The sequence below is a fragment of the Euwallacea fornicatus genome, chromosome 3 (assembly GCF_040115645.1).
Source record: "Euwallacea fornicatus isolate EFF26 chromosome 3, ASM4011564v1, whole genome shotgun sequence".
Lineage (NCBI taxonomy): Eukaryota > Metazoa > Arthropoda > Insecta > Coleoptera > Curculionidae > Euwallacea > Euwallacea fornicatus.
In genome coordinates this window covers 3,710,621-3,737,727 of record NC_089543.1, presented here as the reverse complement: position 1 = coordinate 3,737,727, position 27,107 = coordinate 3,710,621, and the positions used below count along the sequence as shown (strand labels likewise).

Genomic DNA, 27,107 nt, shown 5'->3' with positions numbered 1-27,107 from the left:
CATTATTTCCCAATACAGACATTTTTACAGTTGCCTCAACTAATTCAATTTAACATATTTATTTACAATACTAACGAAACTGGAATTTTAACCGTATGTTAGTAAGTGGTAGAATTAACGTAGCAAAGTACAAAGCACAAAGTTATAACAAAGTAGTATTTTATTTAAAATCTTAAATCACAGAAACATCAAACCTAATAGTATTCCTAATATAATCATACATTTCAATTCAGATATGTGTTGTATTCAGTTGAAGGTTTCATAGATACTTACACGTACATTCTCTAAAATTAAATTTGTCGGTTTTAATATATAATCTTACTCTACATTAGTAGTTATTGGTCTCTGCTTTTATATACAGTAATACAGGTATACAGAGTTCTTCCGTATATTATGGAGTACCCGTAACGACTTTCTATTCAGAGTTAAAACACCTGTAAACTACCAAAATTGAAGTTGTTTCTAAACTGTGAGAAAGAAAATCTACGGAAAAATTCTATACATATGTAATCATAGGAGAAAAAATTGACTAACTTCTCAATCCCGAAACCCGTTTAGACAAACTTTGTTAACAATGCTTCCTCTCCTGATGGCATTACAGTACTAGCACAAACTCACTTAGGAACCTTTGGTACAGCTATAAATATTTACCCCGCTTCTATAGGGTGGGTTTAAAAATAATGATAAACTTCTATTAAATATTCTAATAATAATAATAACTTTTTAACGTTGCTCATATGTTGTCTTTACACGGCGGCAAATGCACATTTTTATTTCTGTCAAAGGCTTGAGGTAATAGTGTTGTAGATCTGTTGTGTCGTAAGTGGCTTTTAACTAAATGTCCTGCTGCCAGAGCGGACATAAGCGACAGCTCTCCTGCTAGTACAGTCCCACACACAATTTTGGCTAGCTGACATGAATTTGCGCCAGGTTCTGCAGTATTCGAACCTTTCACACCTAGCATTTCAAGACAGGTTCCTTGGGCTGGAAGGATAGTACCGCCCCCAATTGTACCTAAAAGTTTCATATTACTATTCGCTTAACAGTATGATTTTGTCACTTACCTATTTCAATAGAAGGCATAGTACAAGAAATATATAGATCTTGCCCATCAACACCCCAAGGCTCCATTAAAGTCATACAGTTACTACTTCCAACATTCTGCGCAGGATCTTGTCCGGTGGCCAAAAAGACGGCAGTGACTATATTAGCAGCATGTGCGTTGAATCCTCCAATGCTACCAGCTACAGCAGACCCTACCATGTTCTTAGAGTGATTGACGTCAACCAAAGCATGCACGTTGGTCTTCAAGATGCTTGTGACTATTTTTGCCGGTATTATCGCTTCACAAACAACTGACTTCCCTCTGCCCTCAATCCTGGTTAATTTAGAGTTAAAAATGGTCCTGAATGAGATAAATGTGTTTTTACCAATTAATTGCAGCAGGTTTCTTGTCGGTGCAAAAATTTCCACTGAGACTCAAAATTTCCATATCGTCAAACGCATTTTGCACGAACTTCAAGGAATATTCGGTTCCTTTAGATAACATATTCATGCCCATAGCATCTCCAGTGGTGGCGACAAATCTGATGAACAAAAATCTTCCGGCAATTTTAATGGTCAGTCTTTGCAATCTCGCGAACCTACTGCTGGAGTCAAAGTGCGTTTTCAGCTTCTCAAAGTTACCTGGCTCTTGCATCCACTGCATCGCTTGGCTGTAAGTATACAGGGTGTTGAAAAATGTTACTTAGATAATTCTAGAATAACTTTTATGTCCAACAACAAAATACTTTTCCATTCATTTCAGTTTATTGTTACAAAAATATGAGAAAGTCCAAGATATGTGCAGAACTGTGGAAATTCAAAAAAAATTATGAAAATATAAAAATTATAGAAACAAATTCAATGTAGTATGCAGGATGAGGGAAGAGTTATGCTGATTTAGGTATCATTGAGGCTAAACTTACCTAGCTCTAACAATTGATGGGAATCTCACCACTGGACCTCGAGTCATTCCATCTCCAACAATGCTGCTAGTAACTCCACATTCTTTTAGAGCTCTGCAGCCTCTGTTGGTGCTGGCCACCAGACAGCCTTCAGTGGTAGCCATGGGAACGTAAATCTCACGCCCATCTAAAAGAAGAGGACCTGCGTACCCTACTGGGATGGGCATGTATCCTATAACGTTCTCACAGCAGGCACCCATGACCTGTTGTTGGGGGCGTTAATTATATTTGAGTTAATGCAATGACCAAAGTTATACCAAGGAATAGTCGTAGTTTCTATAAGGTAATCCATCAAGTACTTTGGGGGCATCCAACAGATCTCTTCCTAAAATTTTCCTCCTAATTCCAACCCCTCTCTCGGGGTTGTCTATAGCCTTCTCTATTTGATAAGCAGCTATATGTTTATTTTTTATAAGCATTATGATTTCTTCATCGGAGAGGGCTGTAGCCCCCAAGTCAATGTTGTTATAAATTTTCAAACAGTCTTCTAGCGTTTTGCAAACTTTCGGAATCTCATCTTCAGGGTTGCTGTCCGCGTCCGACCCATAAGGCGTCGAAGTCTGAACTTCTTTGTCTTGGAAAGTCGTTGGTTCATCGCAAGTTTCTGCTAAAAAAGCAATTGCCATTGAAGCTGAAGGATATTGCGCTAGGTCAGTTTCAAACAGCTCAAGCAAATGTAAATTTTTCTTTTCATCCCGTGTAAATCACCATTCAGCTATCGAGATAGAAATCATTTTACGGCGACTTTACGACTTTTTAATCACCTTTACTTTGTTGCGGCTGACCATGGAAAACGTTACGTTGTTGACTAAGTATGTTTAGTGTGTGGTTTTTGATGTGCTTGATATCGGATTAGGCCAATGTGGTTCGACAAAACGTGTCTGAAATGTCCGTAGTCGTTTTGAGAGTGACGAGGTTTGGTATTAGGACTTCGGATTTTTTCAGATATTTTTAGCGTTTACACAGAAATAGGCACGATGAATATGTTGTAAGCAAGCAAACTCAGTCCTCGGAATATGCAGAGAAATCGCAATTAAGGCCATCATTTAACGGGAAGTCGAACAGAATAAACGCTAATGGACTGACCGTTCGGGCCTAATCCACTAAAAACGTATTTTCTGCAACCCCCTGAGCACAGGACTAGGCATATATTAAATCTCGAAAGACAACAGTTGCGAGCCATCTGTTTTAGGTGTATTAATGGTTCCGATCGTGTATCGTGTTGGAAACCATATTTCATAAATTCTCAATGGGATTTAAATCCGATGAATTTGATGGCCATTCTAATTTTCTCAACTTGAACTGTTTTCTAAACTTTGCTACCTCAATGTGATGTCAAATTATTATTCACAAGCATGAAGTTCACCTCTCAATAGATTTACCTACGAGTTTCATGATTTTTTGAATATTCACGCAATTCCATCGATTTAGAAAAAATTTAATATATATCCGTGAATACGAAGTTTGAAAAGCCTCAATATTACTATAAAGTGCGTATCTAAGTACATAGGCACATAAACGTCATTTTTTCTGCCATCACTCCCAAAATCCTGAAAAATGTTTAATACATACCCCCCAAAGTAAAGCTGAACTTTGGCATAATCCCCCTTTTTTCTATAGTATTTCCTGAATACTCCGTGTCTGTTTCAGAGACAGCTGCAACAATCGAGGAAGCTTTCCTGTCTTGAAGAATTTCTTGCTGATCCTCTTGAATTTCAAAAAAAAGCAGTTTAATGAGAAGCGCCAAGATCAGAACTAAAATCACGAAGTGATCCACACCAAGGGCCAACCACCTATAAGATGAAATACTAATTATCAGAGAGAATTTCTACTGGGTTTGAGGGGACTAATTACAAACCTGATAAAATATCCGTGCAAAGAGTTGGTCTCTTCGGTCTTGTTAAAAGATTGCTGAACTAGTGGCTCGATGTTGTACACTTCACTGTCTTTAAATGGCCAACGACTAAAATTGTAAAGATTTAAAAAGTGCTAATCGAAGTTGAAGATCTATAAGCGCGGTAGAAAAGCGATGAATAGAAGCGAAGTATTTTGCATAGTTATGCATAGTTATTGTAGTTTTTTGGGCTGATATGTAAATTTTTGCTCTAGTCGGGGGTGTCATTTATAATAGACACGTTCAAAATGATTTTTACACAGACGAACAATCGCTGTAAGTTTTTTCTTGGACTTACCTGTGCACATGCACTATCATTAAGCCCACAGACATTATTAGCTTAACCCTTTGCACCACAGGGTTGGATTTGTGGTCTTCGTCTTTGAATGCTATTGACATCCAACTTTCCTTTGTTTTGTAAAAGCTCGTGCACCTCGAGAGCTAGAAAAAAAAAGTTGTAGAATTGCCAATTGAATACATAAAGGAAAAAATATGAATAATACGCAGGAATTGAAAAAATTTTCATGACGAAAATACTCGAACTCGTAAAATTTTGTCTTTAGTTCAGCTTTTTTACGTGCTGACAAATATATAGGGCCAACCATGCAATACACAAACGACTTTTTACATATTTTCCTTATCAGCGTTCGGTAAAGTAGCTCTGCCGCAGGTATTTGTGAGCTGAAAGTCGCACTTTACAGTCCGTGTGCGGTCAAAAGTTTTACTGCATGCAAACCAAGGTGGCACGTGCCAGAGCCTATATTTTTTGCGAGTATTTGACATTCACATGGGTGTGATAAAAGTTTTTATCGCACGTGTGCATGTAAAGATCTTACCAGTGCGTTAATATTGATTGAACTTGCAGAAAACAATGAGTTTAACACACATGTGCTCGTAGGGGAAATATCTGTATCGCACTTGTTAGGTGAAAACAATTTGTTGGGTCAACCCATATACCTATGTCATAAAGTTTGCTAATTATTTAATTTTCTGGACATATTTTATATGAGATTCCCTTCTCCGAAATTCGGTTTTTAAGTTGATGAGAAATTCATGTGATTTTCATTGCATTATCAATGATCGATAATCATAAAGTTACCAGTTTCCATTAGACACACAATGAAGGTGTTATCTGCAATATTTTGATGTATTGATGTTGTTTATTACTTATCGTTGGCGAATTATATTATTAATTTGCCGAGTCTATAAATAGTGTTTACGAAAAAACTAATAGACTGGAAAAATTCGAATTCCGGAAGTCGCGACAATATCATATCTGACACATTAGATGGCGTTACCGATAAACTTGAACGGCTGGTAGAATTAAAAAAACTTAGAAATAGTTGAAACGTGAAATTCTACTAACGTAAAGTGTCAAAGTCCAAAACTTGGCACAATATGGGTATTATTCCTTGTAAAACCTTTGCATTTGTCATGTTAATGGTTCCGGCTCACCTTAAGTATTTCGACGTTAGCAGGAAGCAGGGACTCTAAAATTAAATTTGAAGGGTGACGATCTGACGTCAAATTTGCAAACATTTACATAACTATGTTTATTTTCTACTATTACTAAAATTAGAAGCACAAAAGGTTCGAAACTTCCATTATAAATTGAAGTGGCTATAGTTAGATGGATTCTTAGAACGAATGGGTTTTAGCGGAGTTATTGTTTAACTAATTTGCCTTATGCTTTTTTACAGGTGTTCCATTTCTACGCCGTCACATTTTTATTTTTAGCATGTCATTTTAAGAGAATTTTAATTGAGCAGATGTTCCATATAGCATCTCCAGCTTATGTTCAAAGCCAAGAACTGTTATTACATAATTTCGTGCGTCCTTGGTAGTTAAATCCAACTGCCGAGTATCCCATATCTCTTTAACCAGTCAATCTCAAAAAAAGCGAATAATGATTAAAAAAAAAAACAGGGCCGAAATAGGTCAGAAACTGAAAAGTGAGAAGGTGATTTATGACTAAAAAATTTGAAGCTTCGAAGTCATTCCGAAAATTGCACCACTGGTGGATTATACATCCTTGAATAGTGAAGCCTAATGAGTACTAAAGTTCAATGAAAAAATCAGGGTCGCACTAAAGGGTGCTGAAGAATTTGAAAATACCAATTAAAGTTATTTCCTACTTAAAATCTGTAGAAAAGAGGAAACGCGCTGTACGCTGCTGGTTTTCGCGGCTATTGATAAATGATAAATCCTGACACCACTGCTACGGAAAAACCAGTGTTGTGCCAAGAAGGGAATAGGATATTCATAAAATCTAGTTTTTATTGAATAATAAAAGCATTTTTCTTTTAATATCAGATCGTAATTTTAAGTGTTTTTGAAAATCAATTTGAAAAAATCAGGGATCTCCCTCCTCGAACTGTCGTGTATCATCTCCAAATTTCCAAAGTTGTGGAAGCTTCGAGAAATTTAAGCACACCACTGGTTCACAAACTGGCGCATACAGAAGTTTCATGTATAAACCAGAAAAAGTAAATAAAATCAAATAAATAACATCTTAATTTGCCAAATTAAAACAAAATGAATGTGATAAGACAATGATTTAGCGTATTATGGATATTGCGAGAGATCTCTATAATTCCAACAATTATTGTGAAGGTCCAAGCACGAGCGCACTATCAAAAAATTATATATAATATTGTTTTTCAGAGTAAGAATAGTGCGATACGTTAATAAAATGAGATCTTTATTACTTCAAAAACATGCATTTTAATCCGGTAAAAGTACGGAAGTATACATGCGCTTTTCAAGAAAAGGGTTGGGACACATTGTGAATCATTATATACAGTGTCTTACTTCTAAGATGAGTGTGAGGCAGGCTGGATAGAACGTCATGAAGACTATGTAATTGACCAGGACAGAGAGGCAGGCGAACCATGAAAGCATCTCCAATCTCTCGACACCTGCAGTATGTAAGTGAGATTTTTACGCTTAAGCAAATAAAGTAAACACTCACCTGAAAGGGTGCCTACACCTATAACGAGAGTCTCAACCACCGAGTCCAAAGTGATAGTGGGGCCTAATTCAGCCAGCCCTCTGGCTATGTTGTTTTTTCCTTCTGCCTGATTTTTGGAGCTGAAGGCGAATTGAGCCAAAATGCCAGCTTTGGATAAGTCGATCAGGAGCAGAAAGAAAAATATTGCATCTCTACCGAAACAGACAATTAATCCCGTAATACTGAAGTTAGTCCCACTTACTTCAGATCGCTGATCTCCAGTCTCAGGATGTTCAAAACTGTCGTTGTGAAAATGAAGCTTGAAAACACTGTGAAGAGACCTGCGATTCCTGAAAATTCATGGATTTAGTGTGAGACCCCGATGAACTATTAGTGCGAGGTTCTTATGAAGACACGTCTCGAAAAGAAGCCAAATTTGTCTCGTTACATAAAACGAGGAGAAATTACGGCAACGTGTTCTATATGACATAAAACCGACATTGCACTTTCTCTCTAAAGAATAACAACACACTGTAAGCAGTGAGTTCATGGCCTTGATCGTTCATTTTCTCTTCACTTTCTTTGATTGACCACACGAATATTATTATGCTGTTTAATAGATCTTATTAATTCCATCTGAATTAGCTTTTATGGATCGTTAAATGTGATTAAAAAAAAATTGCATTCTTAAACGATGAAAGCAAACTCATGACTTGTCACCAAGCTGAAGAGATGCGTTATGGTAATGTTACTTCCGCGGAGTTTAAAGTGTGGAAATTATGTTTAAAATTCCACCATCAATTTCAAAAGTATAAATAAAAGAAAATTACTGGAAATGTCCATTTTTCGTAGCAATGAGCAACTCACAGCCTCATGTTGGGTCGAGAGGGAGGAGGGGAAGGTAAAACGTTGAGTCAACAGCATCCTTCTGGGGATGAAAGAGCACATACGTAAGCAATAGATTAGAAAACACGTTTAATTGTCTGGTGGTATTGATTATTCATATATTAGGTGGGTTGTGGATTAAGCGTGAACAGTTTCTCTAAGCAAATATATAGAAGTTCACGAGTCCTTAGAAGCATGTGCATGTATATCCCTTTATATCCTGCGGCCTGGACAATAATGATTTCGTACAAGGTCATCAAACTTGGACCTCCGTGGTCATGACGTCCTCCTGTGTGGGCGCGATTTTCTGAGATCCTTGTCATGCGTGGACCTGACCCAGTGGGGTCTTCGTCCTGAGTGACCCTGTGAATTCTTTGTTCTCAGTGCAAGCAACGCGACGCTAACAATTTCAAATGTTTCTACCGTTTATTTAATTAACTGATAAAATTAACTGACCAAGATGCCAAAAGTTGCTTGCGAATGAAGCAAAGGGCCCTTAATTGCATTGTCCTTTTTCGGACCAGTAATCTTATTTATTATTCTACAAGTTCTACAGCGGGTCATCCAGTAGCTGTGTCTACACGAGCTCCTGGATGACTGCAATACCATAACCCAACCAACATATATTTCACAGGCGAACTCCTAATTCACATGGTATTAAAGGGCCATTTATATAGGTCGGTACATATATATTTACCAGAAATATCTTTGCAGATGTGTTTTTACGTGCACGCATCCATGCAAATACACAAATAAACATATCAAAAAACGTCATCTTACCTAATATGTATCGCGAGCCGAGCTTATGCAATTTTCGAAACTGGTAATAGCAATACAGAACGGCCAAACTCCTTAAAATGGTCATGGATATCAGGTCAGCTGCATTATATTCCGCCTGCAACCAAATGTGTAATTCAATACAAAATTTTCTCTAAAAGCGATTTTTTATGGTATATTTTACGGTCACGCGCTTGGAGAGAGCGTAAGTCCTCTTCCGAACCAAAATATACAGGGTTGTCAAATATTAGTATAAAAAATTGGAAGGAGAGGTTTAAAGGGGGGTAAAGAGTAACAATTTTTGAATAACAACTTAATAATTGTTTTACAATCTCCTAAGGTGTGGTTTAGGTACCGAATTCCTGCTTAACCACGTTGACTACCGCATTGCTATGACTTAAAGCATGCATTTTTTACCCAAGTGTTTTTTTTAATGAGCTCCTAAAGTGGCACATTAATTAAGAAAATCCTGCCTTGATACGCCGGAAATTTAACACAATATTTTCCTGTTACGGTCCTGAAAATCCATACTTAGCAGTACAAATTCTTTAATTCCTCCGTCAATGTTTATACGTCAGAGCAGTTGTAACAAGCCACTTTTCAATTCTGTTCCTGGTTTCAAAGACGAAACAGTAATTACCATTCTTGCTTCAAGTGGATGCTAAATTGTTAATTATAGAAAGGGACGCCGGAGTAAGTTTATGGAAAAAATCTTGAAAATTTATCGTCAGAGGTTTATTGCACTTTAAATGCCCCTCGGCCATAAAAGTCTGACACAACAAATAATATTTTTTATGTCCCAACAATTAAGTAGCACGAACCAAACATACAAAAGTAGTTGTCGGTAGATGAGACTGAAGTAAGGTCTGAAATTGGATTCCCCTGTGAAACCTGATCTGGCAAAGAAAACCGCAAATTTTCAGATGGTTTTCTTAATGTTTAGCATCATAAAACTTGAAATTTAACGATTATGATAAAAAAATATGCTGAGAAGTGCATCTTACGTATATAAAATGCCGACGATGTGTGTTTAAAGTTGAAGTAAATACAGGGTGTAATGTATCTTTATAGAGATAGTACTCTGCAAAATAATAAAAAAAGTTAATATACCCAAGGCCAAATCGCACCATTTTCGATACACAGGGTGTGTCATGTTTTGCGTTTTGCTCACGTACATATATCTTGAATTAAATTTTTGACATTTCGCACACTTATTTTCTTAAAGACCTTCTACAACAAAACGCCAAAATCGTCGGTAACCATATACAGTGTGATGTTTTTTTTGATCATATCTGGCATCTTTTTTTGGAACACCCTGCATGAATTGCGATACCAAGTCAAAAAATTCCTGCCTTAATTTAGCAGCTTTTATTGATTTCTTGGGTTACTTATACGCCTTCTACCATTTTCATAGGATTTGCAAAAATATCTATGTACGCAAATTAAGAATATAAAGGAAGTAAAGAAAAAATAATTATCCGAGCCAGTTATCAATTACCTGAAGCAATTCATATTAATTAAATTTCTTAAAATAAAAATAAATTTAAACGAACACAAAATTTAGTTATTTTTATTTAAAATTTAATTAAAAAATGTGAATCTCGGCCAACATGTATAATGAAAATAGTGCTTTTTTGAGCATGCATCTATTAGCATTTGTTTATGATTGTACAGAGTACTATCGCTCTCTGAAATATCTTCATGAAGATATGTTAGACCCTGTATAGACGAGTAGATAAATGTATGATATTCTGAACCTCTCCAACCACATCCTAAAACACACCTTAAGAAAACCACAGTGCTGAAGGCTGCAAAGTTGTTATACCGTAATTTGCATTGTGAGAGTGCATTGTGCATGACGCTTTGGAGGGCAATTTTTGGTGACAAAAAAAATTATGAAATGACTTCCTATACCAAATATGGAATGGAGACTGAAATTCTCGTTCTGCAAGCTTATCAACCTCCTGTGAGAACAGGCCATTAACCGTAAAAATAAGAACGGAATGTTTCACCTAATTGTTCTGAATTAAATTCTAAAATAATACATAATAAATTAATTCTGAAATAAATTGTTCAGTTTTAATTAAGCAATGCAGAGTGAGCCTTCGCAGAATCGAACTTTTTTGATGCACCACAATAATAAACCAATAACGCATCCTAAAATATACACACACAGGTATAAAGCAAACCCAAACCAAACCTGCTGAGTTTCATGAATCCTGAATGTAAATATGAGTAAGTGCGTAATTTATCAACTATGAAGCACTAATTGTAAACTAATTAATCTCAATATTAAGCAAGTTATTGGTTTATACCTCCGCTTTGTGGCTCAAGACATCACTAATATATAAAATATTAATTATTAGAGGTTTAAAAAGTATCACTTAAAAAGGGATAAAAGTAGCCATTATTCTAAATTTATTGACAACAGAGTCTAACATTAAAGTACACATTACACCAGCCACACTTAACTGGGATGCAGGCCATAAATTAGATAAAGAGAAATGGGGATGAAGTAGGCTTATAAATACGCAATCCAGCTATTTTAGAGAAATTTGATATCTTGACAAACATGTGAGGATTAACGTGAAAAAAAAGACACAATGTTCAGTTCCGTAGGCAGTTCTCGAGATACAGACTGGCCGTACCATGCATGCATTAAATCTGTATTGAGAGCAATCTTACGTTATTCTTATCTCTTCATTAGGTACCTCCCCATCATTATTTACGCGTGATTAAAGTGGCATCGATATATCAAAATGAAGTTGATTACACATGTCTGGAACCACTCCTCATGAATATTTCACGGATAGGGGGAGATAATCACATAGAATTTCAAGTGTCCTTCGTATTGAGGTTTGATTCTTGGAAATTTAGAAGTTGAGAAGTGAAAATACAGGGTTGCTTATTAGTGCGTTAATGTGCAATATCTCAGTAAAACTGCGCTTTAAGAGGAAATGTTTCGTATCCAAATTTTTGGTCATTAAAAGTTACGTATTGTAAAATTATTTTCAAATGCATAGCGTCCGTTATAAAATTGTGATGTTACCAAATAATGTTTTTTTTTTTAATGGAATCCTCCAATATTTTTGACATTTTCGAATTTACTTTCTAATTTTAAGCTCAGTTTATATAAAGGGTCTTATTTCAAAAATTAACCGTTTTCGAATTACTCAGGAAAATTTGAAAGTCTTAATGGCTTCAAAATCCCAAGGAAAATCGTGCTGTAGCCTAACCGCTGCGAATTTTCAAATGGGTCTTATGAGGCTCCAAGAAGACATAATAAGCTACCTTTGGACGTATTTTATTTAAAAAAAAAACTTATTATAATCACGAAATAGGTCTGTAAAGTTGTATGACTTCAAACTTTAATGACTTGCTTACTTCAAATAAAATACCCCAATTTTCTCTACAGCATCGTGTTTAGAATCCAAAAAGTCTGGAAAAATATTTGATTTTTATGCAAATTGTCTTCCATTTCGATCAGAAAACTGATGCAGCCTTACCAGAAAAACCTTATTTATTTATTAACAATAAAAAGATCATATTAACGAAAAATAGGTTCAATTAAAGTGCGATTTCGAAACCAAAATAATAATTCCGCCATTAATAGTCATGAAAAATGTCATAATGGTGTTGGATATCACCGGTGAGATTTTGAAAAGAGGCCATTTTCGGGAATTTAGAAACGGCTATATTTAGGAATAAGATAATAAATATTAACAAAAGCTATAGATTTTTGGGATTCTAAATACGATGTTATCGAAAAAATTGGGGCATTCCATTTAAAATGAACAGGTTATTGGGGTTTAAGGTCACGTAACTTCGGATTCCTATTTCGGGGATTATAAAATTCTGTTTTTAAATTAAAACACGTCAAAATGTGATTTATAAGGTTCTCTTGGAGGCTTATAAGACCAATTCCAAAATTCGCAGCAGTTAGGGTGCAGAACCGATTTCCGTAAAAAACTTGCAGCTATCAAAATTTTCGAATTTTTCCGAGTAACTCGAAAACGGTAAATTTTTGGCACAAAACCTTTTATATAAATTGACTTGTTCCACGTCTAAATTCGACGATAATTTGAAATTGACAAAAAAATTGAGAAGTTCTATGTAAAATAACCTGATTTGGTCCTACCACACTTTTATGGCGGACCCTGCAAACGTTTGAAAATAATTTTAAAATACACACCTCTCAATGTCAACAATTTTTATATGAAACATTCTCTTCTATAACTCATATTTACTGAAATTTTGAACTTTCGCCCTAATGACTCACTCTGCATACAGAGAGTTTGTGAGAAATAAAAGTATACAAGGAGTCTGTGAGAAGTGAAAATATACAGGGAGTTTGTGAGAAGTTCAACGAGGGTTTATACTGACATTTTCAGGAAGAAAAAAGAGTAGGAAAGAGCACTGATTCTTAAATGAAAATCTTTAAGATTGGCGAGTGGTTTTCCAAAATTTTCCAAAAATTATTAATAGTAAAAAAATTGAATCAATTGATATTAAATTAAACTACTCAACCTTGAATGTTTCGCCTGTCGCGGGTATCACAATTCTACGACCCACGGACTACCAACGCCCACCAAATTTATTTATGTCTTGTGTGTTGGTTCAAAGATTTTACTATTATGATTTGTGACAGGACTTGTGCTTATCCAATTTTTATTGTTTAAATACATAAAAATGCTCACCTAGAGAATATAAAAAAATATTACTGGTCAGGTTAAACTAGGGTACCATGTGAGCTTTTTAAGGACTAGATTAAAATCTCACCCTCGAGCCTCTAATTTATGTACGTACGCCTCAGAGTATTTCGCAGATTCGCAAGTCTCATTTTCCACACCCCAGAAAAATCTTTACCAGTTTCTGAGATATTGCACTAAACTTTCGTATTAACCTTACCTCTTGTATGCATCCTTGACAAGTCTTGATAATGGGTTTAGAGGGCGGAGTAGGGTTTTGCCTGTCAACGGTCAGCATGCACGCGGTAAGAGTGAGAGTGGCAACGATGACTTCCCAAGGGTGGTTGGTGCAAAACTCCCCATGAGCGAGGAATAAGCGCGATACCATTTTCGGTCGAGAATGTTTTGGCTTATTCCCAATTCTGGAAAAAAAGATCAATGATGTTAGTCCTTGTACATGTTCCCAACGACAAGTGTGCATTCACTTACACACAACGGTGATGAATCATAATGCAGAAAGCATAATTATTGGGTTTCTATTTTGAGATTAAACAGTTTAAAAATAATTTTGCAGACATAAAAAGTACGAGTTGTTAAACCCCTGTGACAAGTTCAAGTCTGGAGGTTTGTTGCTTTTAGAAGGATTTGATTCCATGTCTTGCCCACAGTATGGCGAGGATCACATTTGTCGATAAATAAAGAGCCATAAAATGACTGGAGAGTTCATAAAGTGTATGTAACGCTCTGGTGCAGTTAATAATTAATTAGGCAATTTGAATACACATCAAATGGCAATTGGTGTTTACGTTTAAACAATCCGTTCAATTCCAAAATAAGCGAATTCTGCCAATCCGCCTGAATGTTTGCTTTTTCTTTCGAGGACTGGGTAAATATTCCTTGAAATGTTAAATCACGAATATTCGTTTTCTGGAAGACTTCAGGAGAATTCATCGCAGCTGTTTCCGGTTAAAACTTCTACTCCTGAATTTTTTTTCAAACAAACCATTTTCGTCAAGGCATCACTTCAATTTACAGAATGTTAATGATCTCAGGCTAAGGTGTATTTAATAAGCATACATCAAGTACGTATTGTAAAATATCAGTTTGTTTGATATGGCGCAATCTCTCCGTGGTACCGAAGGACGTTTTTGCCGTTAAAACCATAAACAGTTGCATTATAATGAATTATGTTATATCGGGATTAAAGTGTCTGAAATAAACCCCGGTAAAAATTTTCTCTACAAGACATTCATAATTAGACAGTGAAAGTGTAATTATTTCATCGCCGAAGCTGTAGATTACCTAAAAATTTCTCTCCAAATTATTTCATGGGCAAAGCCTTGAGTAGGTAGGATCCTACTTGCGCGCATAAATCATTTTGTTATTAAGATGTACAGGGTCCTACAATAGTGCGTCGGACTTCTTTAGAACAATATCGATTTCCGTGAAACCTTCCAGCTATAAATTTTTTCCGAATAACTTGGACACGGCAAATTTTAAAAGTAGAACACCTCACCTAAACTGACCTTAAAATTTAACGAAAAACCGAATATAATAAAAATAGCTTGGAGGTTCAGTTTAAAATAACGACGTTGCACATCGTCACACTTTTTGGGATCACTCTGTACATTAGAAAATAATTTCAGAAAATACGCCTTTATGTGTGCTGGAACACTGCAGAAGGAAATAATAGTTAAGTTTATTGGCATAGAAGCTACGGAAGTCTGACGCGCTTTTGCAGGACCCTGTATATGTACGTCTAATACAATACACAATACAGAGAGTATTCTGATTTCTCTTAAATTGAAAGTAAATGACGTGCCAAAGCTGGTATGTTCATGGTCAAAGACCGGAGATACAAGAAATAATTATTTATACGCGCGCTCGTTGTTAAGCATCATCAGGAGAACCACATGAAACAAGAAGAAATTTGCATCAATTAAAATATCATTTGTAGTGCGTGTATTGATAAATAGAAAAATGATTAGGTTCTATAGCACAAAATTTGCAAAATTTTCTTCTTGGGAGCTACTAGCCATCTTGCGGCATTGCTTTAACAAAATTTAATAAATCGATTAGATAACGATTTAAGAATTCAATCAGATTTAAACCAAAATTACGTTTAGTGGGACTAAACTGCGACTGATGATAAATTTCATATTGCAATTTAAGAATTTAATAGGAATTTGATAGGTGCAAATTAACCCAAAAAATTTTGACATTTTTATATAGACGCTACTTAGTCGAAAACTCCTGAATTAAAAAGAATAAAAATAACTTAGTAAATCATTAAACGTAATTAAGTTGATATTATCGAGGACAAACTTGATCTCACAGGTTAGCTCACGGAAAATATAAATAACGAAAGCCATTTTGAAACCAAACGATAATGTTTATAGAACTAAATAAAGCACGGGACTACTTGAACATTTTAATATTTAAATAAGACTAACGGTTTGATTCGCATTTTTCGACTTATTAACTAAAAATATTCAGTCGTAGTTTTACTCCGTTCTTAAGATGACAACGCTTTTAAGTCTTAATTTTTCAAGGAGTGATAATCCGAAATGAAAAACAACATAACATTGAATAGACTATTGAATTCTCTTTAAAATGATGCATAACATGATGCCCCCTTTCATTTAAGAATTTTAGGATGAAAGTCACCCTCGCCTTGAGGTTAAACTAAACCTAAGAAAACGAATAGACCAAAGAAATATAACCCTCTTAAAATTAAAATTGTCGGCTCCGACCGTCTTCGTGTTTTCTATATTATAAGATAGAAAAATTTTGGTAAGCCACCCTGTAAGCTGTTTTATGTTTCAGAACGAATCCCCTAACTAGATGGATAGGTAAGTCAACTGAAGTTGGTGAGTTTCCGCTCAATCCAAGATAATTTCTTATTCCCAATTGATTTCTCGATATGATCGAGGAATGAAAGATGTGGATAAAATTAAAATTTCGTGATCTGCATGAAAGTGCCGGTTCCTAATTGAACTTTGGAATTTCCAAGTGGATCCTCCAAGCAGTCTAGAGAGATTTTAGGAGGATGCTGCGGTCTATAATCTGGACCGAAGTGATTTGTATGCCTTCGGAATGAAGATTATGATTCACGACAATAATGCAATAATAAAATATTGTCACAAGGTGGTATTAAATTCGTACAGATACGTACTAACTGTTTTTAGAAGTTGTGTCCATATTATGATCTACTAGCGTAAATAGAATCTACCTGCGCATTGTTTAAATAAAATTTCCATCCCTGAATTATATCACTCATGTCTTCTTACTTTGGAAATCATCGTGGAGATCAAATAAAACGCATTTAATGAGGCTCATCATGATTCAAGACTCGTTGCACATATATTTTGCCATTTTACTCTGCAGTCCACCCAGAATAAAAACTTTTCTTTTGTGAGTGAGATCAGACGATTTAGCTGCCTATAAACCACATGGCTCCCATCATACGATTGCGGAAACGAATTATTCAAAAAGAAAAAAAAATCAAAGAACATCGTAGGCAGAACCGAACAGTTAGGCGGATAAAGGAAGATTTGTGCGTGTAACCTGGAGAAACTTAAATTGTTTATGAACTTCTTTAGGTATTTGCTGTAAATTGAAATAAACTGAAGTCAAGAAAGATCTATTGACCTAGATTCATATTTACATACCTGATTGTGTCTGAATCAACATGCATTAATTTAAAGCTTAACTAGTTAGTTTAGCTTACCCAATATTCAGTCCTAGTCCAATCGAATTTTCGATTATTTATTTCAGTTTTCTGGAATTAATTTTGAATCAAGCTGTATTAACTTTGATATAAATTATTTCACCGTAAAACAATTGTTGAAAAATTTTTCGTAACTGGAAAATTCAGTGATTAGGAATTTGCTTCATTTTGAATATTGTATGGATTTCAGAAATTCTATTTATAACAATGAAAAACGTGATCAGAGTAGAACTGACTTTTTTACAAAATTCGCATAAGAATTACGATAAATCATTATGTAACATTTCCTAGAATTTTAATTATCCACTCACTTGATTATCCACGCAGATTTACGTACTAAATTAACCTGGAAGACAATTTAATCTGAATCCCAAAATAATTCTCATTTTTGAAATTCGGTAAGGGAAAAATATCTGGTTTATATGAACAATCATATTGAACTACCATAAGTTTGATGACGTGTCGTAGCTGCCGTTTAAGTGGGAGTATCGTGTCCATTTAACAGCCCCTCGGACTGCTACGTGTTAATTTGTGATTTCGTTATGAAATATAAATTATAGAGATGTATATGAGGCTAGTAAAGGTATATTTTAAAATTACTGACCACCCTACAGGGCGTCCTGAAATGGCGGGCCGTCATAAAGGTTTTTTTTTTTAATAGGACCACTTGCACCTCTTTCACGTAATAGAACCCTGCAAGGATGACAGAAATGTCAAAATTCACCTTTATTAGTCGCATATACGTCCTCATAATGGATTTTTTCATGAAATAATAAATAAATTCATAAGAGTCCGAGTAGCTGTTAAACGGCTACCCTGTTTTTGTTCATTATCGCTCACTGTCAACTATAACAATAGTTTTTAAAATTGAGCCATTTCCTGGTTTCTTGCAGTATTTTTAGCCACATTCCGCAATTTCTTTTAACAAGATTGATACATGAAGCTCTTTTAATCCACACTTTAACGGCCAAAACGGCACGTCCTAATTGCCAAATAGCTGCTTATAGAGTACTTCCTACTTCATTTTACACTAACTAGGTGTTATAAACACATAAATAGATTTAATTTCTTTGAGAAGGCAATAAAGTGCTATGTATATTAGTGTAGTTTACACTCGATTATTATAAATTCGATCTTTATTGCTTCAGTTGCATTCGTAGATGTTTGGGATTGAGTAATACTTTTCATCAGGTTGTTTCTGAGTTACTAACCTACGGCTGAGGTATAAATAGTGTGGATGGGTGTTCTAATTTTTTTTAATTAATTTTTGAAATCGTGTTTTTACCCTGAAATGAAACGCCTGTTGTGACACTGCTTATAATAAAACCAATTAAATTTACATACCAATTTTTACGAAATACGCACGCTTTATTTCTATTCTGTTACGACACCACTATGGTGAGGTAGTTGGAAGGAGATAATCGAAAATATGGCATTTGCGAATGTCGCATGCAAAAAAACTGTTTCAGTCATAGATGTAACAATTATCATGCACGTAGTAATGACCATCATTGTAATAAACGAGACTGTCATTTACAGTAACAGGTATATCAGTCAAGGTTGGAAAACTTTCTCTTTAAAGGCCAATAGCCTTTCTATCATCTATTTAAATGGTACGAGGATAGCCTCAAAAGTATCCGACTTCACACTTAAAAAAAACATTGAAAAATATATTACATTATTTCTCAACATAGTCTCCTTTGATATTGATACACTTTTTCCCACGATGTTTTGTCACAAAGCTTCGAAGGTTTTAAAATAGCCATCAACCTCAAATTCTACCTCTTCATTGTTGGCAAATCTCCTTCCACCGACACATTTTTTCAAGTTTGGAAATGGAAAAATATCTGAAAGGGCTTAAGCTGGAGAGTAGGGTGGACGAGGAAAAAGTTCGAAATCAAACTGATTGATTTTGGTCATTGCGACGACGGAAGTGTGGACTGGTGTCCTGTTTTGAGTAAACGAGACTTTCTTTTTCGCCGAATGCGGTCGCTTTTTCCTGAATTCTTCTTCCAAAGGCTACAATAAATTTCTATAATATTCTAAGTTCATTGATTTTCTTTTAGGGAAATTGCAAATAAAATTATTCAACGTTTATCCCAAAAAACTGCAGTTGCAACGGTTCCGTAGATGGAACGGTTTTTGCCTTGTTTGAAGTCGGTTCTCCCCGTTGAGTCCATTGTTTTGACTGCTGTTACGACTCAGGTATGAAATGGTGGAGCCGTGTTTTATGCGTATTTATAAATCGATGCAAAAACTCGGCTTTATTGCTGCGAAACTTTGCTAAACAGTCATTTGGAACATCCTCAGGACGCTGCTCCTGTTCATCTTGCTTTCTCATATCCAATTGTTCGGCCGAAATGCGATGTCCCGTACTTTTTTAAATGTCTGTTATGTCTGCTAACTCGCGCAATTTTAACCGACACTCTTCCAGTACTGTTTTGTGGATTTAAACCACCATATCTGGAGTGGTCAAATCTGGAGTGTCATAGGGTTGACCACTGTGAAATTCGTCTTGGCAGCTCGTATGACCACGTTTAGCTTCTACCACACGATATTTTACAGTTGTTATCGAAGATCCAGATTGCGGCAGAGCAGAGTCCAACTTCGCTTTGATTTTGGATGGACTATGACCCTTCAAATGAAAATATTGAATCTCTAAAAATTCTCACTAAAAATGGCTTCGAAATAAACACAAATCAACGTAACACCCTCAAACTTTAGACATGAGTTTTTTAAGGTTAAGTCTTTGCAATGTACGAACATTTTTAACGAAAAAATTTCCATCTATTAGTCACATGAAATACTTCTGGGACTATCCTCGTATTTTTAGGCCAACTTGGCGTAACTAACAAGTTTTCATGAAAAAAATGATAATTGCAAGCGGCATTCCCATGACCACTGGGCGGATGTTGCAACCAAAAACCGAAGAATAATATCATTGCTGGCAGCAAAATCAGTCCATAATTTGTCTAATAAAGTCAGCGTATTGTTACAGCCAAGATGCATTTAAGGAAACACTAGATCCAACCAAAGAACAAGTTTATGCACACGTTCGAAACTAAATAAATTTAAATGTTCTGCACACAATCGTGAGTAAAGCCTGGAATTTCCAGTTGAAATGCCAGATGTTGACAGACATACCCTGAATTTTAATTAACAATCTACGATCAATATTGAAATTACTGGTAAGAACATGAGGTAATTCACGCAAGATTTCCCAGAAGCACTTAACAAACAAGTGCACATGCTTGAGCCACTGAAGCCGAATTTTTTTTTCATCGTGCCCATAGTCAGGTACTACCGAGAAATTTGTCGTGTACGACCTGAAGTTCCGTGCCTGGGAAGGTACGACTTTTACTTCCCGCCGTGTTAAAAATCTCCCTTAAAAGCATGCACCATCAGAGGTTTATAAAGCGGCCATTTAACACACAGAGAAAGAAGGAAGTTTTGGATTCATTTCCAGTCACTTTAATTTATCTCTTCGAAGTATATATGTATAATTATGGTTCTTATCACATGCATCTTGGAATATTTAATTAGTATTCAATAACAGGAAGTTGTCCCTGAGTCAAATAAATTTCAGTTGAGCAACTCAAGTTTCTGGCGACTCTTATACGTTTGTAATTAAGTGTGAACCATCGGCATGTTCATGTATTTTGACACGTATATGTACTTTTTGTGTAATATCTGTTCCGGTTTGATGAAGTGGTTTTTGAAAAATGTGTTCAGGTTAAATGAATTCAGTTGGAAAGTAATTATTTGCAGATATTGGTGACAAGAGCCAAGGTAAAGAATATGCCAGTAGTTAACGCAGGTTAGCCACTATCTTCTTTGGCTAACGTTGATTGACCTAACATGTTAATATTACATTTGGGGCTCAGGTATTTGTACCAGAAATGGTTAGAGAACATTTCCGAGGGGGGCTGCTTTTAGGAACACAAGTGTTATGTCTTTTCGTTTCCAACTTACAAAGTGATTACGTTAAAAAAAAACCTTTAATTTCCGTAACTAACTTTTTTCAGAGCGTTTTAAACCAAATTTCCATGCCATCTGTTATATACGAAGTACGTTCAGAAAAAAACGGGAATTTAAAATTTTTCAAAATAATTTTCCTTATTCCACCACGTCGATTTTATCACCTTAAAAATAGTCTCCGTTAACAGAGACACGCTTATCTCAACGCTTCTTCCAAGCACCGAAACACGTCTTAAACTCAAACTTCGAAATACTGTTTAGCTCTTTCAACGATGCACATTTAATCTCGTCTATGCTTGCAAAACGACGACCTTTTAAAGTTCTCTTTATTTTCAGGAACAAAAATAAGTCACAGGGAGCCATATCTGGCGAATATGGAGGTTGCGGTATCATTGCAGTACTGTTTTCAGCCGAAAAATTCACAAACAAGCAATGAAATGTGAGCGGCTGCGTTATCATGGTGCAAAAGTCATGAATTTGTTCGCCACAAATTGTTTCGAAGTACTTCACGCAAGCGACGTTAAGCTTTTACGTAATATTCTATGTTTATCCTTTCGACAAAATTTAATGTTGCAAAAATCGCCGCTCGTGTCGAACAAAAGGCAAACTTTTTCAACAGACTAAACTCCCAATATGTTTACCAATGTAGACATTCTTTAGGAACATATTTATCAGCACAACAAACGAAAAATCGCCTAAATAGAATTAATAGAGCACATGAAATTAAAACAATTCTGACATTTTTTGACCATACCTCGTATCTATGTTTGATATTCACAACCCAAATGCCACCGACTTAATATCAATATATCACCAAACTCGTGTACGGTGAAATTGTGAAAAATTATCCAGGGGCGCATTTGGTCGTTTAAAAAATTTTTCTCTTTTCCCAAAGCGTATTCGTTTTCTTTTTTTATCAAATTATTGACACTCATATCTCGACCGCTGGCGAACTTTATGACTTGACATTGTTCCTTCTCATGGCATTTCATTGGTGTAGTACATTAGACTTGAACAGCTTTGAAAGTTCAGAAATCAAAAAAATCTGTGCCTTTTTTTTTATTTATAACCTTGTAGGTCAGAAATGGCTAGATCTAGAACTTACGTTTATGTGAGCAATCTCCCATAAAACGTGCGTTTCTCGCAACATCTTTATATAAGCCCAAAATTGCAGTCGTGACCCCTTGAGACCGAAAAGGGATTTAGTTAAACTTTATAAGTTGTGTTATGTCAAACCATTTTGATATACTTAAACCAATTCGGGAACATGTGGAATTGACCACCCCAAAATTCACTTAAATTTAATGGCTTTTTTGAGAAGGAAGTCGTGGGGTGCGCAGTATGTAGAGAATTATCAGGTTCCACCTAAATATTTGACCATGATTTGACATTTTCACAGGACATAATATATTTTAAATCCACAGATTTCAGATCTCGATCACAGTAAAAACAAAAAAGGATGGTGGGTTTCATTTCATAGATGTTCTGATATCCAGAAGACTAAGCGATAAATTGAGACACACAATGTATGGAGAGAGAATCGACACACACTGATCGTCATCAAAACAAGGTTCAAAAGAGTCAAAAAGGGGAGTTATTAAAATTGAAACTGGAAAAGGAGTTTATTCATCTGAAAAGGGCATTTGGCTATAAAAAAAAAGGTCTAGAAAAACCCAAAACCTCTTATTATGAACTTAAGACAAAATTTTCGTTAGTTCTCTGGGATTAAAGATAGAAATGCCATGATTCTACTACCACCGAAAAAAAATCCCGATTTAAAAAATGAAAAACCGCCTCACAGTGCACATTAGTTCCCATAACTATGTATTTTTAGAAACTTCTAATAAAGTTCTTTGATGCGTATTTCAGCATGAAAATAAAATCAAATTTTCGGGATAATACACATAACGCAGTTGGAAATTCTTTCTTTTCATTGAATTTTGAATTTTAGACGATGTACAAGCAATTCCAAGAAAGAATACTTTGAAAGTGCATCCGCATTGTTATGTATATGTTACTTTGTATACAGCATACATCTGGGATTCTTGTAACGAGAGAGGCTTAACATACTAGTTTTCTGTTAGTTTGATTGCAGGAAGGAACCGTACTTTGAGGGGGCTTGGTTATTTTTTTCCCAGCCATACAAACACCTAGAAGAATTTAATTCTCCTGTTAGGTACGTGGTTTATGATTAGTACGTGTCAGGAACGAAATCCTCTCAAAGGAGTACCTTCCTCAATAAAACCCATTTAAAAGGAAATTTCTTTATATCTTTTGCGTGCTGTTGAAATATATATTTCTAGTAATTGTAAATTGCATATTGGTTAATATTTGCAGGGAATTAATAAAGACGGGACTGGAGAATGTGCCAATAACTACATTTGCTGTGGTAGTAAGTTAAGTACATAACGGCTGTTAAAAAAACATACATTCTAATAAATTAAAATATCATAATTTTCCTTTTCTTTAAATGAATCTGTAATATCTCATGTCTACAATAATTCAATAAAGTCACTGAAATAGTATTCACCCGAAGTTTGCACTTTACAACCTTAAGCTCAAGGCTACCCTATGATGGCTTCTAATTAGGAGTGCACAACTGCATGGAAGTCCCCAGTTCCAGTTTCAGTTCACAGTTTTAGTACTTAAAGGCCGAGCAAAGTACTCTCTTCGTCATTATTTTCTCCATTCCTCATGCAACTTGTATCGTAAGTTTAATTCGCAAAACACCCATTTTCACGGGCTCCTGACTAGTATTTAGGTCGTTCTGTCACAAATAACTGAAAAGTGCAATACAATCCGTTTTAGCAAACCAAATGTATATTTTCGTGGTTTCATTTATTGAAAGAACCTTAACGTCCATGGTCGAAAACGCACTATTTTCAATATACACATTTTTTTTTTAAATATTTTCAACAGTTTTTATAATTTTGTTTCCATTAAGATTTATTTCAATTTTAAGAAATTTGATTAAATGGTACGAATTGTTCCTAATAGTTTTTCGAATTTGTTCCAGTAGACTTAACCGGAAAATTTTTTTGCTACTTTCTTTACATTCTTAATTTGCATGGATAGATATTCATGCAAATTCTATGAAAACCGTAAATTATATGAAAGTACTGTTAAAAGGCCAAAAAACTAAAGAACGGGAAAATGAATTTCAATTTGGTATTAGAATTCTTACAGTTTTCTAAAAAATATATATAAAGCATAAAATAGTACATGGCACAAAAAAATACAAAACCCTGTATGTCGCTACCGACGATTTTCACATTTTATTGTAGAGAGTATTGAAGAAAATAGGTGTAAGAAATTTCAAAAATTGAACTCAAGATATGCGTCAGTGAAATAAATGCAAAATATGAGAAACAATTTCAAACTTCATATAAAAAATGGTGTGTTCTTGTCCAAGAGTCTATCAGCTTTTATTAAATTATTTTGTAAAATACTATTGTCCCCTAAAATATTTTCATGATGATGTCACACCATGTATATTATTTTTAATTTTTATTTATAATCTCTAAAATCGTTAAAAGATATAATGGTCATAGTCTCCTCAAGGTAGACTAATTTTGGTCTTGTTGTCTTAATTCTGATTAACACTGAATCTTGCGGGAAGGCTATAAAACGAATTTTTATTTCTTACAAATTTACGTCTGCTGATTTTGGTCCAGAGATCACACACAAGCGAAAATGCCCCTGTGTTCAGGCAAGCGTTTGTAAAAAAAAATAGAATTCATTTCCGTTCTAAACATTTCGAAGTTAAAAATGAAATCATGGTAGGTCCATGTAACGAGGCGAAGTAACAACCAATGTAAATGGATGCTTCAGATGTTGATATAAGAAATTCCTTGCTTCGTTTAGTTCATTGTATTTGAAGTGCCGAAATAAATCAATTTCACTTTGCCATGATATGGAAGCAGCTAATTTGAGTATTTCATGTCAAGTCACAGTGCCTGACTGAAGTTCCTGTTACATGTTTCAAAATAATTTGGGTCAATTCAATTTAGAGTGAAGAGAGCTCTAAAACGAGGATTTTTGTTTCGGTCTGGTAAGTCACATTCTAGAGACGTTTAACATTCTAAATTTGTTAAATATACAGGGTGGCCGACCAATAAAAATATCTTGAAATTATTTCAAAGCTGGGAGACTATTACTAAGTTCAGTAATCATACTACATAACCCAGATTAAACAAAGTAACAACGTCAAGGTTCGATCAACATTAATAACATAAAGTTCTTCTCCTGGTCCTTCCCAATAACAATCCAATAAAGAACGATTAAGAGTTTGAATTTTTTTTGATTAATTAATAGTGCGGAAATTCTTAATGCCCGATATCCAAGTTTAGTAAAAAATTTACATTAAAAAACATTTCCTATTAACCCTTAAGGTCTCGTAGGCGCCTCACATGATTATGGAAATCGACAGAGCGATATTCATCGGAGGTCGTGACTCCTTTTAACACCGCGGTCGCTGTCGATTCACATCCATAATGGGAGATTTTCTTAGTCCATTTTTTATGTTTTAATCAATTTAAATATTTTTGAGGTAATTATCTGGATAGTGAAGACCTTATAGAGAAGTGAATATATATTCAAAGCATTATACAAATATTTCAAAAGTTAAAATAAAATTTCAAAATCTTAACACCCTGGATCGCAAAAACTAAGCATTTCTGGACCCGGGCTCATAACATGAGCTTTCCTCTGGTATTACAGTTTTATTTAAAAAATTCATACGAGATACTTAAGTCAAATTGGTGAGGAGGAGTATGGGCAGCACGTGTTAAAAAAACCATTTACGCGTACGATCGAGTATTTCTCAAGAAAAAATAACAGTTTTCGGAAAAATGTCAAGGAAATGAATTTTAAAGGGAAGTCGAAGACTTCAAAATCACCTTTACTGGCTAAAACAAAATCTGTCCACCAAGTACAGGGTATTACCGAGTTCATTGGGAAGATTTTGTGAAAAAAGGGTTCTTGACCTGATCCAATTTCAGATTTTTGGCAGGGCGGTTTGCCGAGCTAAAAGGCGTAAAATAAAAAACATAAAGATAAAATTTCCTCTCTTCAAGGCAGGTTCCGTATGTTACGTTTCTTTGAAAATAAAAACAGCAGAAGATAATTAGGTATAAAGTTTTCATTGGCACACTATCATAGGCTCTAAGCATGTATTTGTTTGGCTAAGAAACGCGCCTAAAAAAATATTAACATTCTATAATTTGTAACCAAATTGTTTGTTCACAAATCAAAATTATAATAAAAACCTGAAAACCCGAAAAATCCCTCATTTACCAGTCTCCTTGGAATCATCCGCACCACCTGGGCCTTAGGTTAACCCCCCAAATCGCTTGCTCGTAAACGCCAAAACATCCGGGCATTCTTCTCCCAAACAAACATAATCAATTCATCATCCTACCTTAATAAATGAAGAACTAACACCCGCACAATGGAAAAAATGCCACCGAAAGGTCTATAAACGCATTCGTACGCGGTAACCACAAAAATAAACTCTTTCAAGACAGAAGGTACGAGAGATACCCATGCGTTCGGTTCTTCACTCCTCGATGGATGAATGCATTTTGAATGGTTTTGATAAGCTTCGGTACGGCCACGCGGTACTGTTTAGGCAACGCTGGGTTTGAGCTTTCGAGGTGCAATTCACTCTTACATTCTTTAAATAATTAAAATGACGCAATGCCATATTTCCCATCTTGGCAACCAATGACAATTTTATGTTGCAAAAAAGTACCATGCCGATGGCAGTACCATCGCCTCAGGTGGAGTTTGGATTCAGCAAAGCTCGATAATTAACAGTAATTGAAGATCATATTGCCTAGTGAACAGAGTCTCCACAATGACCAATAATCAACGTTTGAACTCGAGAACGTTAATTTTCAGAATTTAGGACAAAAGCTGTTGCAAAATAATCTTTTCAACCTTCACAAGTCAAGCAAGTGTGTATATAAGACTGCAAATCATGTATTAATTATGTATACGTGGAAATGTTCACGGTGTTTTACTAAACCCCATAGTAGTTTCAGAATGAAAAAACTAGTTTATTATGACATCGGCGATTTGGTGTCAGTCACCAATTTCGTACATGGTCGATACGCAATGTTGATTTAAGTCTGTTAGCACCATCCAAAACGGACCATTTCAGAGAAGCTTTCAAGGGCGGTAAAATTCTTTGCTGGGC

The 27,107-nt window shown here is 35.2% G+C and overlaps 1 protein-coding gene across 4 annotated transcripts; it reads right to left on the bottom strand.

The window, feature by feature from the left end:
- Window positions 1–142: 142 nt before the first annotated feature.
- On the bottom strand, window positions 143–26,523 carry LOC136350392 (3-hydroxy-3-methylglutaryl-coenzyme A reductase-like). 4 transcript variants are annotated; one of them, XM_066302021.1, is made up of 14 exons: window positions 26,328–26,523; window positions 13,421–13,622; window positions 8,516–8,630; window positions 7,113–7,200; window positions 6,872–7,062; window positions 6,712–6,818; window positions 4,199–4,341; window positions 3,865–3,969; window positions 3,579–3,799; window positions 2,264–2,613; window positions 1,968–2,209; window positions 1,431–1,715; window positions 1,065–1,378; window positions 143–1,014 (listed from the first exon to the last, which is right to left on the bottom strand). In XM_066302021.1, exons 2-14 carry the CDS (start codon window positions 13,586–13,588, stop codon window positions 734–736), a joined length of 2,610 nt encoding a protein of 869 aa, XP_066158118.1. In that variant the 5' UTR covers window positions 13,589–13,622; window positions 26,328–26,523; the 3' UTR covers window positions 143–733. The 4 variants fall into 4 exon arrangements, with proteins under 4 accessions (XP_066158118.1, XP_066158117.1, XP_066158114.1 ...); XM_066302020.1 differs by lacking the exon at window positions 26,328–26,523 and adding an exon at window positions 26,204–26,325; XM_066302017.1 differs by lacking the exon at window positions 26,328–26,523 and adding an exon at window positions 13,690–14,654.
- Window positions 26,524–27,107: the final 584 nt, after the last annotated feature.

Bases quoted from the DNA above. Each gene is read 5' to 3' on its own strand.
- LOC136350392 (XM_066302017.1), bottom strand. From the start codon at position 13,709: ATGATTCATCACCGTTGTGT. The intron at 3,800-3,864 runs GTTTGTAATTAG...TTCATCTTATAG, and splicing joins TTGCACGGATATTTTATCAG to GTGGTTGGCCCTTGGTGTGG. The intron at 2,614-3,578 runs GTATGTATTAAA...TTGCTTTTTTAG, and splicing joins GTTCAGCTTTACTTTGGGGG to CAGAAACTTGCGATGAACCA.